The sequence below is a fragment of the Kryptolebias marmoratus genome, linkage group LG14, assembly GCF_001649575.2.
Source record: "Kryptolebias marmoratus isolate JLee-2015 linkage group LG14, ASM164957v2, whole genome shotgun sequence".
Lineage (NCBI taxonomy): Eukaryota > Metazoa > Chordata > Actinopteri > Cyprinodontiformes > Rivulidae > Kryptolebias > Kryptolebias marmoratus.
Window position 1 is genome coordinate 7,777,828 of NC_051443.1, and position 14,922 is coordinate 7,792,749.

The window sequence follows — 14,922 nt, forward strand, 5'->3', positions numbered from 1 at the left end:
TCAGACGGGGGAGGTTATATGATTAGTTGTGTGTTGTGATTGGCGAACGTGTGTATAGAAAAGGAAGGGGACTTGACTACAAAACTCTCTTATAAAACTGGTAATTATGGTATTTCTGGCAACTATGATGGCAGGCTTTCAATGAGACGTGCATGCAGTCTGGAGTATGGAAACAACTATTCCAAATTCCAAATCCAAAACTTTGAATACACCGACTTTTGTTTGGACTTACAGTGAGGTTGGGTTGCTGCTACATGTTGAAAAAAGGTTGAGCAGCACAAACAGCACTCTGCGAGCCGCCATTATTCTTATTATTGATCTACTCCTGCATGGGCAGAACAACTAGTGACTGCAGCTGTCTGTGGTGCACATGTGCGATTTGATGTGATCTGTGGCTTGCCTTGAAATGCAAATGGTAGAGTCCGGAAAGCTCCTGGGTTCAAAAAGTTTCACTGTCAGATAATCTGGTCGCTGCTCCCATGCAAACAAAAAGCTGAAGTGCAACATAAATGTTACAGTTTCACTGAAAGACAGCTTTGTGTAAACAGCCCCTGAAACTCTGCCATGTAAGAAGTTGCATTACTTCAAAGAAAAATAGGGGATAGGTTTATGTTGATCTAAGCAGTTGAAGCACTTTTGCAGTAAATCATATTTTAAATCCTTCACGCCTGCAAGGATTGGCACAGGGGTGCAGTGGTTAGAGCTCCCAGCAAGACGGTTACAGGATTGCTTCCTGACCTGGGGCCTTTCTTGGTGGAGTTGACATGTTCTCCCTGTGCTCACGTGGGTTTACTCCGGATACTCCAGTTTCCTCCCAAAGACCAAAAACATGCATGTTAGGTTATTAGGTAACTTGAAAATTGCTAGGTGAGAGTGTGAATGGTTGTCTCTATGTGTCACTGTGATGGACTTGTGACCTGTCCAGGATGTCCCCTACTTCTCACACAGTGATGGCAAGAGATGGAACCAGCTCCTCATGACCTGGAAAGGAAAAAGCGGGTAAAGAAAATGAATGGTTGCCTGCAAGGGCTTATTTTAACTTTTTGGCCAACAACCAAACCTGAGAATAATGTTCAGCAATAAATGCGTTAAACCAAGAATGCATCATTTATATGAAAAACAAGCCTATCTTGATGGAAAACGATCAGACATTTCATTTTCACCTTGTTACAGAGGGGAATAAAGACAGTCGTTAAAGCTTTACTTTCAGAACATCATTTACAGGGAACCATTTAGCTGTGGCAGAGTTGGCAGTAAAGGTAAGAAATGAGATGGCTCAAGCATCTGTACAGCTTTCAGTAGTCTTAATTAAAGCACTTAAAAAAAAAAAGATATGGCACTCGAGTGTGATCGACGCAAAAAACCCTGCTGTTTACGCTTGTCATTTTAAACAACATAAAGATGCTTTCCTAATCAAGTGACTGACTACAAAAGTGGGCGCAGCTAGCATTCTGAGAGAACAGCTCACTCATCAAAAGTAATGTCTCACATCCAGACTTTGAAGCAGATAATAACAGCTCATGTCCTACAAAGGATGTGATTAATCACTTTTTACATGACTGCTAGAGAGTTGGCAGCTCATTCTTATACAGCTTAGTGTATGGAAATGATTTACACAGTTCTGTCAAAGAATATAGAAGCTAGAATAGCAGTCTTTGAAGCGTTCTTTTACCAAAGTGGAATGATTATACAACATGCAACCTCAGTGATTTAGAAAATCCAGAATTGGTTGCACAAGTTTGGATTTACTGTGGATTTTTTCCAATGTGCACAGGGTCAGAACTATACGTAAAATATACGACACCAATTCCAACAAAGCTAGTAAGTTGGGTAAAATGTAAATAAAAACAGAATGCAATGATTTTCAAATCTCATAAACCCATATTTTATATGTAATGGAACATAACTTATCAAATGTTTAAACTAAGAAATTGGACCATTTTTATGAAAAAGAAGAAAAAAGATAATTTGGAGTTTTATGGCAGCAGCACATCTAAAAAAGTTGGGACATGGCCGTGTTTAAAACTGTGAAGCATTCCTTCTTTTTTAACAATAGCCTAATGAGGTATAAGAACTGAGGAGAAAACAGAGGGTGAGGTAACTGACCGTCCAACGTTTCCTCACCACTTCCATCACATCTCACGGCCCAGCTCAGACAACAAAGATCCAGAACACTTGGGCTACTGTACGGTCGAATATTTGAGCCCATAGGTGTATCTTTGACCCTTTTGTAGATTAGGGAAAATCCACAATAAAGTCAATAAATTTAAAATTAAATGTCCACTTCTTGTTTTTAAAACCACTGAAGTTGTTTCTTGTACAATCCTTCCACCCTGGAGATAAAATGGCTCAAATAAATCATCAATTGAAAGCATAGCACTCGGTGAAGGAATGCATGTCACCCGTTGCCTTTCATGCCAGTGTTTTCAACTTTGATCACCTTATGTTGAGAAATTTTGGTCATTTTGGTGAAAGTTTGAAAATAAAATTAAGCACAAACTTATTTGATACTGCAATGTCACCTTTAGACATCAGACTATGTGTTGGGAAGGACTTTCAGCTACTGCTGCATCAGATTTAAGCTTGACTGAGGTTTAGCCTTTGTTTCAGTTTTTAAGGTCATTAGGCTTCCGCAGCCGTTTTGAGTTGTACCAACTCCAAAAGCAAACCACTTGTCGAGGTACATCTAACGATTACTTTCACAAAAATCTGACCAGTGGTTCATGGGATATTTTGCTAACAGACAGAAAGAGCTGACCCCCAAATAGGTAAAAGGCAACATTTTCAACTAGTGCTCAGAATGTGTGTCTGGAATCAGTCTCAGCAAAATAGAAAAGAGTTCTTACGCTGTTGACAACCCAGAGTGGATATTATATCCCTGGATTTTCTATCCAATTAAACAAGATGACAGGGCCAGCATTCCTTCAGTTCTCATGGTTCTGTTTGAAAGGTTTGTAGATGACAGGAAAAGCCAGCACTCAAGGTTTTTTTTTCTTTCTCCCCCCCCTAGCTGAAATGTGGCTGCCTGTTGTTGTTGTTGTGAGGCTGGGAAGGAAGACATGAGTGTGTGTGAATGTACACAGGGGTTTGTGTGTGTGTGTGTAAGTGCTGCTCTGTGCTGTTTTTGAACTAAGCTGCTGGAGATGGCATTTTAAAATGCACAGCAGAACGGTTTGCCTGTCTTTGCATTTCTTCCTGTTTTCACAATTTTCCCTCCCTCCTCCAAGCTTAACTCCTGTCACCCCTAACTGCACAATGCTCCATTTGTGTTGACGCAAACATGATCCATATTTTGTGTGTGTTAAATACTGAAGTAAGCTCCGCTGGACTGTGGCTGTGCAGTCAAGATAACCCCTGTCCTGATAAGACCATCAGGACAGAGACAGAACAACCCACAACCAACTTTGTAGCAGCATTGTCTTTCTGTTGTTTTTCTGTTTTATATTTTTTCTGTGCCGTACATTTGTTTTGTAATCTCACTGCTCCTGCATGCTTTGTGCCATTTTACCTTTTCATATAATTACAGCTCATTTAGAAAATGGGTGCTATGACTTTTTTTTTCTAACTTTTATACTTTTCAAAATATTTAACAAAATTTAGAAAGATTTTCCCCAGTCAAAATCAGTTCCTTCAACAACATTGTTCTCTTTGAAATCTGTTTTAGCACACTTGCTCTTTTTTTGTCTTTTTATACTACTTTTAGCTTTTTGTTATCATGAGCTTTTAGCTAGTGTTCTGCTTCTTTTAGTTAGCCTTTTGTTATTGTTAGTTAGCTTTTGCAAGTTGCATTTAGCTACTTTATAAATTCTAGCTACTCCTTTTAGTTTCTAGTTAGCATTGTATACTTTTAATTAAATAACTACTTTTACATTTTACACTTTTAGCAAGCCTTTTGTTATTTTTTAGCTTTTGGCCAGCCTTTTCTACTTTTGATGTATTCTTGTAACCCTTTGTTATTTTTAGTTAGCAAATTGCAAATTGTATTTAATATTTTAATATTTTTGCCTTTTAGATAGAGTCCTGTTTCTTTTAGCTTTAGAAACTCAGTTTCAACCTCAGCAAATTTCAGCAGAAGTCCTTCAGCACTCAGCATTCAAAGTGCATTTTCACAGGAAACACAATCTCTTTTTGTTTCCCCCTGATGTTTTGCCACTAGTGACATTCATCCTTTGTTTTCCATTCTCAGATAAAGAAGTCTCCCCCTCAGCGCAGTCTCTGATGGTTCCACCAAGAAGCACAAGGGAAGGCAGCACGAAAGGCAAAAGTGCCAGCGTCGCAGCAGGAGGTTTGCTACACTCAATGCTGGCTCAGAAAGGACGACTTGCGTCCAAAAAAGGGGAGACTGTCCCCTCCGCTCTGCCCCAGAATCTGCTCCCTCTTCTGGGCAGAGGACTCAGCGTCAGCTCCCTTTCTGGAAGTCGTGCGATGGAGCATCAAAGCAAAAGACTTCTGACGAGGGTGAAGTCTCCAGAATCGGCTCCAGTGTCAGGCCAAGGCAGCCAGCCAAGTCAGCCTCCTTCCACAGACTCTCCGTCAGAGCTGCCGCACACAGGGACTCGCACGCCGGAACCGGAAACTGAGATGACAACTGCGAGCACCATGCTGGATGTGGACACAGACACTGAGATTCCCTCACCAGGTAACTGTACAAGTTAAATCAGCTTTTTAACCTTTTTGTTAATGAACCAAAATCTGTTCTTATAAGCTTTGTTCTTTAAAAAAAAAAGTGTCAATTTGATTGTGCTTTAAAACAGTATTGTTCTGCCCATATTTTCGAGCAATACCACATGATGTGTTGCAATCATCATGACCAAGATGGCAAAGATATTGTGCAACGAGTAGCACTTGGACTAAGGTGTTGGGAATGCTACACCAAACTGTAGCACAATATTTGTACAAGTGACTGACTTATAGCCATTTTGATGTTTTCTAAGATCAGTTGGCTGTGGTGGCCATCTTGAATTAGGTTAGCTCCAAATGTTAATGAGTTGTAAAGTGTATTATTTCCTTGAAGTTTCTCCCCACCCCACACCCCCACTGGTTTATGAGATACTTTAGCATCACAATCACACACAGAGGGGGAAAAGCATAACTGTTTGCGAGGCGTAATGAATTACAAATAAGCAAAAAGACAACAGTCTCAAAACTGATCTCAAAATCAAAAAAAAAAAAATCACTTTTTAAAATCACATCCCTTCAAATCCTCTAATGGGTATTATCATATTAGTATGATAGTATTAAAATGATTAAAATGAAATTGTTTATTCCTGTCCACTCTGCTGACAAACAAATAAATACTTTCAATACTAAACGTACACCTCAGTATGACATCAGTAGCCCACTTTAAGCATCTTATTATGAATGATTTTTTACATCATCAGCTGGTTTCCTTACAGGATGAAATGGGAATCTCCAAAGCACACAGAAATTAACACAACTGTTAGGCTTGAAACGCAGCATGACGAGAAAACGTCAAGAGGAAACGCCAAAGTAATGTCCTTGATTAATTGTTCAAGCACAGATCCTTTTGAAAGATCTTGGAGGAAATGAGAAAGTAATTGTTTATAGTGCGTCCGAGCTAACCCCCACGAGTCCTCGCTGAGCCTGTCTGCTGTGTTAGTGGTTAAAATCCTTGTAATTTCTCTCCTTAATTATAGGCAGCAGGGATTTCCTCTGAGTTTCCAGTCAGGCTCACAGTAAAGGGATAATGAGGCAGAGCAGAGGGGCGAGAAATAGAAGAAAGAAAATCAGGCCAACGCCAAATAAACTCTTCTGCTTTTTTTTCCTCTAGCTGCATCCAGCTGCGTGGTGAATTTCACAGACGCAGAGGGCTACATAGACTCCGCTGACAACCCACCTCTGCCCGATGGTGTCTTCTTGCACTGCACCTACACCGTCACCGTGTACACCGGCTACGGAGTGGAGCTACAGGTATGAAGTCAGAGCGGAGTTGCACCCCGGCAGGCGGGAGTTTAAACGGTGCCGTGTCCAAGATTTGATGTCGAGGACGCTGCAGTGTTTGTGCTCATGTCTCCGCGCGGCCGCTGCACGCCTGAACCCAGGTTGAATTCTGCCTCCCAGTGGCAAGCGTTGGTTCTGATTTCCTGACACTAACTAACAGGGCTTCAGATATTCTAAAATTGCTTTTGGAATTTTTTAGACCTTCATTTTCCAAAGTCTAGTTCATTTGAAGTTTGCCTGCTTCAGTCCAGAACTCAAAAGTCAAACTGTTTTCAAAGTAATTTTCTTCAAAGAAATGTTCAAATATGGCTAATAAAATATAGTGGTTCATTTAAACATTCTGTGCTTTTCTGTGTTTAGAAGCACTGTCTCCAGAGACTATAATTTTCACATCAGAATAAATAGAGGAGAATTGTCTGAGTATTTCAGGAGGTGGCCTAAGGTAACAAAAGACCAGAAATATGATTTTTAACACATTTCATTTTGTGCGTCCAAAGAATGATTACATCGACCTGTATAGACATACCTTCCAAATGCCTTCTCTCCTTATTACCGTACGGTGTTTAGGATTTCCTGCATGTCAGTGAATTGTTATCAGTATCTGAGGTGATGACAAACTTCAAACCTCTAATAATACAACCCTGAAACTTGGTTTCCCTGTTCCTACCAGAGCATGAAATCCCCATTTCCCATGTAGATTTAGGAGAAAAAAAAACAAACAAAAATGGTCACCTCTTCAAACTTTATCTTTAAAACATGTTGCATTCACTGTTGGTTCTTAACACCAAACTCTAATAAGCAGTTACACAGCTAACCTAACTTAGAAAGAAATGAGCTAATAATGCCCAACCAGTACTTTGATTAATCTTTTATGTCTCAAATAGAGAATCCAACTTCTTGTTAATGCTTTGATTTGGCTTTTTCCTGGTTGATTTCCAAACTTCTGTTTGTCACTAAATACAGCGCTGTTGGTTCTACAGCCCCGTTACAGTCCATCCTGCATCACGGCCTGCATTTGAGCTTCTGCTAAAAGCTCTAACTTGTCCCTAGGTGTGAGTGAGCGCATGAACGGTTGTTTGTCCTCTGATGGACTCGCAATCTGTCCAGGGGGAGAGTACACCCTCGCACAGTGACTGCTGGAGCACCAGCTTCCTTTGTGACCCGAAAAGGAAGAAGAGGGTAAAAAATATGGATGGACGGACTGATGGATGCATGTTCTTTCAAATAGTTAGTACCTTATCAACCATGACATGGAGTATGAAGAAAGGGGCAGAAGTATTCCTACAGGCTAGTTCAAGCTTATAAAACAACTCTTTCTCAGAAATGTCATACTGGTGTAAAAGCCTGCTACTGCTACATTAGCTAATAATACATTTTTACACTTTTATTTAGGTTGTTGCTGTTTTCTCAACTGAACATCTGTGTTTATATGCAGATGTATAGCTGAGTAGGAATATGTCAGTTCCAAGGTATACTACATTGTTAAAAAGACATTTTACATTTTTTCGTCATACCATTCCTATGGTTTAAATGGCTGGGCACCTTACTGGGGGCAGTTGCCCCTAACAGCATAGCTCCCAGGATCATTCAGGCATCCAAACTCCTCCACCACGATAAGGCAGTAGTAATTCATGGAGGAGAGCTGAAGAGGTGGCTGTCTGGGCTTCCCTGATCAAGCTGCTGCCCCCACGACCTAACTCCGGAACTATGTTTTAATTTTTGTTTTGACACAGTAATACCATAAATTGTGGTATTTTTGTTCAAGTTTATCATACATACCAGTTTATCATCTACTACTATTAATATTAATTTCTTCGTAAGTCTAGAATAACTTCATAAAAAGGTTGTTGATGTCTTTGGTTGTATATCTGAGCTTGTTTTGTGGACAAAATGAAAGCATTCGTAACGACAAGAAGCCTCTTGATGTTTGAGAAGTCCAAAGTATCTCAAACCATCTGCCTCCGCCAGATACCTTCGTTGTCTCCAGTGAATTTTGCCGTGTGTTCAGGTGAAGAGCGTGAACCTGTCCGACGGTGAGCAGCTGTCAATCAGAGGTGTAGATGAGCAAGGTGCCCTGCTGGTTCTGGCTAACCACACGCTACTGGTTGAGGGTCAGGTGATCCGCAGTCCCACCAACACCCTGTCCGTCTACTACTGCTCGGCACCGGAGGGAAGCATAGGCATCTTTCAGCTGCACTATCAGAGTGAGTCTGTGCACCACGTGGGCTGTTCACAAACTCAGTTAATGGCTAATTTATGACTTTGCATGCATCTAAACATCTTACAGAAATTCATCAGCCCTTTCATTAGAGGCTAAGAGGCTGGTTGCTCTCTGTATACTGTACATGCTTATTACACAATCAGAAATCTTCACATTGAATCACTCCGCAGTGATCAAATCTGTCTTGTGAATTAGCTGATTAGATCTCTGATTAATCATCTCTCATCTCATTAGGAGGCTGAGATGATGGGACGTTATATGGTCCGTGTTTGGTTCTGTGTGTGTGTGTGAGCAGATCTGCCGGTGAATTCCAGACAGACAAGAACCCGAGGAGAAGAGGCACTCGAGTTTTACATTCCACCTGTGTCATTAATCACACCTGTCTAATCCTTTTACCTGACTCCCGGGCAGAAGAAATCCTGCTGATTGAGATTACAATCTCTTTACAGATATGAACATGGGGGAGACAAGAACACGCGTCAAAACAAAGCACCCGACGTTAAGAGGCAAAGAATTTCATCCCACCCTGATTACGAAAGCTTATTAAAACGACTCGCTTAGAAACGTATCCATCCGGTTAATTTCTCAAGTGAGCATCCAAATGTATTGCAAACAAAACAATGTGCTTAATTGCTAATTCCTAAAATCCCTCATGGCTGACTGAATAGACTGAGAATAATCAATTAAGGCTGTTTCACATAAATGAGCTGCAAATTTCAAAAGCTCTATTGGTCCACTTCAGTCTCATATCAGTGAATCATGAGCCACTTTAGCAAAACTGTGTTTACTTTTAAAGCGTACTTTATAAACAAATAAAAACAAAAACAGCCTAGCATTTGTTGAAGGAGTGCATATCATCTTGTGCTGAGAAGGACGGAGCTGTAGCCGTTTTGGTCAAACCTCGTGACTGTCGTTCTAAACAGTCTCGTGCTGTGAGGTTCAGCTCTGGTAGCACCCAGAGAATGTGTTTAAAATGGCTCTCTGCTCATACGACACCAAATTTAGCTTGATATCTGTCAAAACGGCTGAGTTGTAGATCTACATCCAATTCTTAGTTTTCTGAGAGTTTCATTAAAATCCATCCACTGGTTCATGAGATGTTTCGCTAACGTTACAAACAAACAAGCACAAAACTAAGCTATAAGCTTAAGGTAGAATCAAACACTGTTCTATTTAATCTGCATATTTTTATTGACCAGTACACAACCTGTTTTTTAAATTTATTTATTCTTTTTATGTAGCCTTCAGGCTAAGTTGCTCCCTGCCGAAGAGGCCTCATTTTGGGGAGGTGTCCTTGCTAGACCTGCTCCCTGGAGGCGTCGCCCGCTTTCACTGCCACATGGGCTACCACCTGCAGGGGGACCCGGAGCTCACCTGTCTCAACGCCTCCCTGCCAATTTGGAGTGGCAAGGAGCCCACTTGCAGGGGTGAGCGTGTGTGTATTGCATCTTCAAAAAGATGTAAAGTTTCAGGTTCCTACTAAGGTAAAAAAGTAGCTAAAGTGTCTGTTAAAAATGCCCCAAATCAACTTCAAGCTTCTCTCCCTGTAGCTCTTTGTGGAGGCACAGTGAAGAACGCAACAGTAGGAAGGGTGCTGTCCCCATCTCTCCACCATGGGCCGAACGCCACCCTGGACCGATCCTGCTCCTGGTCCCTGGAGGCACCCAAAGACCAAAGGCTGCACCTGCACCTGGAGAGACTGGCCTTAGGACCAACGGACAGGTAGAGACGCGTTTTCACAAGCCTGTTTGTGTGAAGGGGGATGTAAAAATCCGATGTGCGAATGGAACAAGTTGACACACTTCTGGCCTGGGTTCTCAAAGGGTTCTGACTTGGGCGAGAGAGTCAAAGAAGTATCTGAGGTGTATATATATATATATATATATATATATATATATATATATATTATTGTTAATAATCAATTAATCTAAACAACAATATCATTCTCCAGAAATCATAATCCTCCATATTATTTTAGTTAATTTTTCATTTTAACAGTCAACCTTGGCATTTACAGCATATGAAAAAATCAAAATGTAAACACAACAATAAAATGTAAACAAAGACTTGCAAAGTAAAGTACAAAAAAAAGTGTAAAGTTCCAACTCCAGCATAACAAATTAATAAAATGTTAAAGTTTTTTATTATTTATGTATTAAAAAGAAAAGACTGAATTATCAGCATGTTGATACTGTTGGTGAAAAATACTGTGTGTCAGAAAGAGGGGAGAAACAACACAACTATTTAAATGTAATAACAGAACCTGGACTACATACATAATACTTATCCATATCACTTCCTGCTGCTCTTAATTGAAAAAAAAAATCATCTCAGTCAAGGGGAGTAAGTCGTGACCACAGTGTTTTCAATTTCAAATTCCCCAATAGATTTGTCTGATTTATCTGGCTGAACCTTCTCGCCGTTGTTCCGTTGAAATAAACAGCATGTTTGTGTCCCTGCAGGCTGGTGCTGTGGAGCGGTCTGGACGCCAGCTCCGTGGTGCTGTTCGACTCGGGTCGGGGTGGACAGATACCATTCGAGGGAGTGATCAGTGAAGGTCCAGCTGTAAGGATCCAGTTCATCACTGATCAGCCAAACCACAACACTGGGTTCAACATCCGCTATGAAGGTAGAGGGTGTAGATCAAAACAGACACAGATTAGAGGCTTGGCATTCCTGGAAAGAATGCATACTGCCACTGCTTTTAATGCCAGAGTTTTAGGCTTATATCTTCATTTTTTTTTTTTTTTTTTTTAGAAATGTAGCCCATTTTGGTCAAACCTTGAAAAATAGCGTTGTGTGAGATCCTGTGCCATGAGATGTCACCCTCAGAGTATATGTTGTTAACGACTCCCTGCTAATATGTCACCAAATTTTACAGTATCTGTAAAATGGACTGAGCTACAGCCATTTTTATATCGGCTAAAGTCAATTAGACGTGACGACCATCTTGAATTGGGTTGATTTCAAAAGCTGCGGATGTGCATCCACTGAGTATTTCCTGAAAGTTCCCTTAAAATTTGTCTAGTGGTTCATGAGGTATTTTGGTAACAGACACGGGCAAAAAGTTATCGCCCGCCTTTCGCCTTTCAGCAGCAGGTGATAAAATAACAGGAACCATCGTTTTGCAGCTCAGCTTAAACAACAATCTATTACTGCATGATTATGCACGCAAGCAGCACCTACGCTGATTTTTTTTTTTTTCTTTGACATGATGTTCTGCCAAGTTGATTTCGGCTGAACTGCCAGAAAACAAAGCTGTCTGTCAACATGATGAAAACTGAAGTTTCCAGCTTTCTGGCAATGTGATGCTGCCAAGGGATAAAAAAAGTACCCCCTCTCCTCTCTCTTCCCAGTGAAGATAAAAAGACAAACTAACCAAAGAATCTTCTCTCCAGCAATTATGCAGAATATGCTTACAGATATTAGAGGCAGAGATTATGGAAATTACACTCATGTGTCACAGAGACGACAACTCTTCTAAGAGAAACAGCTCTAAGTATGACACGTTTCCCTGATATGCTTTAAATAAAATGAGTCTTCCTTTATTTTTCCAGCTTTTGAGCGCGGCCACTGCTATGAGCCGTACCTTCAGAATGGAAACTTTACAACGTCGGACCCGTTGTACGGTGTTGGAGCGGTGGTTCAGTTCACTTGTGACCCCGGCCACTCTCTAGAGCAGGGCCCCCCTGTGATCGAGTGCATAAGTGCCAGGGATCCGTACTGGAACGACACTGAGCCGCTCTGCAAAGGTAAAATAGAGGACATAAAAAAACGGCTTTTGAGCAGAATGTTTTTATCCTGAATTACTCTAAGGCTTGTTTAAATTAGTATTAAAGGTTTAATTCACCAATTTGAAGTTACTAGACTGATAAGGTATTCATATGCAAAACTGTTCCTCATTCTGTCACGTCACAACCACAAACTTTAAAGTATTTTACTGGGATTTTATGTAATAGACAAACACAATGTAGAGAATCATTGTGAAATGGAAAGAGAATGATGAAAAGTGTGGCGTGTATTTGTATTCAGCCTCTTTGAGTCCATAGTTTGTACCTGTTGCTACAATTCCAGCTGCATGATTTTTGAGGGTTGCCTCTACCAGCTTTGTGTCAGGATCGGTGGAGACAACAGAGGCGAACCCAGAGCACAGACTCATCATTAAAACTATTTATTTAACTAATAGATAAACAAAACAAAAGCTGACGAGGCAGCGAGGACAAAACAAAAACTAAACTAAACTCGCCAAAACACAGGTGGGAACAGAACAACCAGGACAAGACCAGGAACATACAAAACTGAACAATGAACCAGCGGAGTAGTGGAGAAAGTGACCGGGTTTTAAACACTGAAGATAATGAGATAAGTAAGCACAGGTGAGTGATACAAATTGTTGACAGGTGGAGATGGGCGTGGCAGACAGGCAAGTGAGTGACTGAGGAGGAGTGGATAGTGACAGGAAACAAAGACACGAACCACAAGAACTAAACTAAAACAAAGATAACTGAACAAAGACTCAAACAGAAAACATAAAGACAATAAACTGAAACAGAAAACCCAAAACCCGACACTCTGCACATCTGCACAAGTTTTGCCCGTTCTTCTTTGCAAAACAGCTCCAGCTCAATTAGACTGGATGGAGAGCGTCTGTGAACAGCAGCTTTCAAACAGATTTTCAGTTGAATTTATATCTGGACTATGGTTGGTCCATTCGAACCTATGAATATGCTTTGATCTAAACCTTACTGGATGTTTCAGGATGTTGTCCTGCTGGAAGGTGAACCTTTGACCCAGACTGAAGTCATTTTCAGCCTCTAATTGGTTTTCTGTCCTGTATTTAGTTCCATCCATCTTCCCATCAACTCTGACCAGCTTCTCTATCTCTGCTAAAGAAGACCATACCCTCAGCATGATGCTGCCACCATCATGTTTCACAGTGGGGATGGTGTATTCAGGGTGATGCCAAGTGTTAGTTTTCTGCCACAGGTAATGCTTTGAATTTAGGCCAAAACGATCAATGTTGGTTTGATCTGGGCAGAGCAGCGTCTTCCTCATGTTTGCTGTGTCACTACATGGTTTGTGGCAAACTGCAAACATGACTCCTTTCTTTAAACGAAGACTTTCTTCTTGCCACTCTTCCATAAAGACCAGATTTATTAAGTGCAAGACTAATAGCAATTCTGTGGACAGATTTACTCACCTGTGGACTCCAGAGTTACCATGGGGCTTCTTTGACTACTTCTTGGGCTTCTTGCTCTTCTTGCCCAACCTGTCAGTTGAAGTGACTGACCATGTTTTGGTCGGTTTGTGTCAGACTCTTTCCATTTTCAGATGACGAATTGAACAGTGTTTTGAGAGAAGTTTAAAGCTTGGGATGTTGTTTTAAAACCTGACTCTGATTTAATCTTCTTAACAACATAATCCCTGACTTGTCTGGTGCGGTCTTGATGATGCTGTTTGATCACTAATGTTCTGTAACAAACCTCTGGAGCCTTCACAGAACAGCTGGATTTACACTGAGATTAAATTACAGACAGACAGACTCTGTCTACTAATTAGGTAACTTCTGAAGGTGATTGGTTGCCCTGGATTTTAGTCCAGAGTATCAGAGTAAAGAGGGCTGAATATAAATGCATTCTTCATTTTTCAGATTTTTATTTGCTAAAAAAGAAAAAGAGTAACAGTCTTTATCACTGTCCTTCTACTTCACCATTATGACTTTGTGTTAGTCTTTCACCTAAAATCCCAGACAAATACTTTGAAGTTTGTGGGGTAAAGAGTTCAAGGGTTGGGAAGACTTTTTTTGAGGCTCTGTAAATGTTGTGTCAGCAGCTGCTTGGCTTAAAAACTCAACATGTGAAAAATGCTTTATTTATTAACAGCCCCCTAGCAAGTCTGTACTTCAAACTATTTCTATAATCTTATACATTTTAAACTCTTTTCTCTGTCTTTAATCGGACCTCCTCCTCGGCTTGTGTAGCCCAGTGTGGGGGTGACCTGACTGGTCCAGGAGGAGTGATTCTATCTCCAAACTGGCCTGAGTGGTATGGAGAAGGAGAGGACTGCAGCTGGAGAATACATGTCAGCGAGGACAAACGAGTTCTGCTTGATGTACAACTGTAAGAAAACCAAGAACACACACAACAGCTCATAAAACATTTTGCTTCGGTCTAAAGTTTGGCCATATATTTTCATTAAAGATGTGGACGAGGAGCTCTGTGCTTGTTCGACTATTTTAATTAGATACTTTCAACTCTTACAACTGATTACCAAAGTTTTGAAAGATGATGTTCAATTTTGCTCTTTGCATAGCTGCTTTACTTGTAAAAAAAAAATCATGCCTAAGTTGCTGAACAAACAATGTTCTTCGGAAAATGTTCAGGATACGGGTCCTTTGCTGAAAATAGGTGGGGAAAAAAGGAAATGCTGGAGCTGGAGAAAGCCTTTCGGACAAATGGTCCAGACCACTTTAATTAAAGTTTACAAGAAACATAAAATGATGGCTCAGGACTTTTGCACAGCACTTTACTCTTTCAAAATAGCACAGGGGAAAAAAGGTAAATGTAACAAAACACACAACAAATAAGAAAATACAGGTGCTGGTCATAAAATTAGAATATCATGAAAAAGTAGATTGATTTCAGTAATTCCATTTAAAAAGTGAAACTTGTATATTATATTCATACATTACATACAAACTCATATATTTCAAATGTTTATTTCGTTTAATTTTGATGATT

The 14,922-nt window shown here is 40.5% G+C and overlaps 1 protein-coding gene across 4 annotated transcripts in view; it reads left to right on the forward strand.

Annotated features, from left to right (window-relative positions):
* Positions 1 to 4,189: 4,189 nt before the first annotated feature.
* The window catches only part of LOC108245401 (seizure 6-like protein), a 33,065-nt gene continuing 22,332 nt past the window's right edge, over positions 4,190 to 14,922 (forward strand). For all 4 annotated transcript variants that reach the window (XM_017432297.3, XM_017432298.3, XM_037979620.1 and 1 more), the window contains exons 1-8: positions 4,190 to 4,639; positions 5,792 to 5,931; positions 7,970 to 8,165; positions 9,424 to 9,609; positions 9,733 to 9,904; positions 10,645 to 10,811; positions 11,740 to 11,934; positions 14,163 to 14,301. In XM_017432297.3, the coding sequence (XP_017287786.1) occupies positions 4,219 to 4,639; positions 5,792 to 5,931; positions 7,970 to 8,165; positions 9,424 to 9,609; positions 9,733 to 9,904; positions 10,645 to 10,811; positions 11,740 to 11,934; positions 14,163 to 14,301 (1,616 nt within the window). In that variant the 5' untranslated portion in view covers positions 4,190 to 4,218. The remainder of the gene's footprint in view (positions 4,640 to 5,791; positions 5,932 to 7,969; positions 8,166 to 9,423; positions 9,610 to 9,732; positions 9,905 to 10,644; positions 10,812 to 11,739; positions 11,935 to 14,162; positions 14,302 to 14,922) is intronic.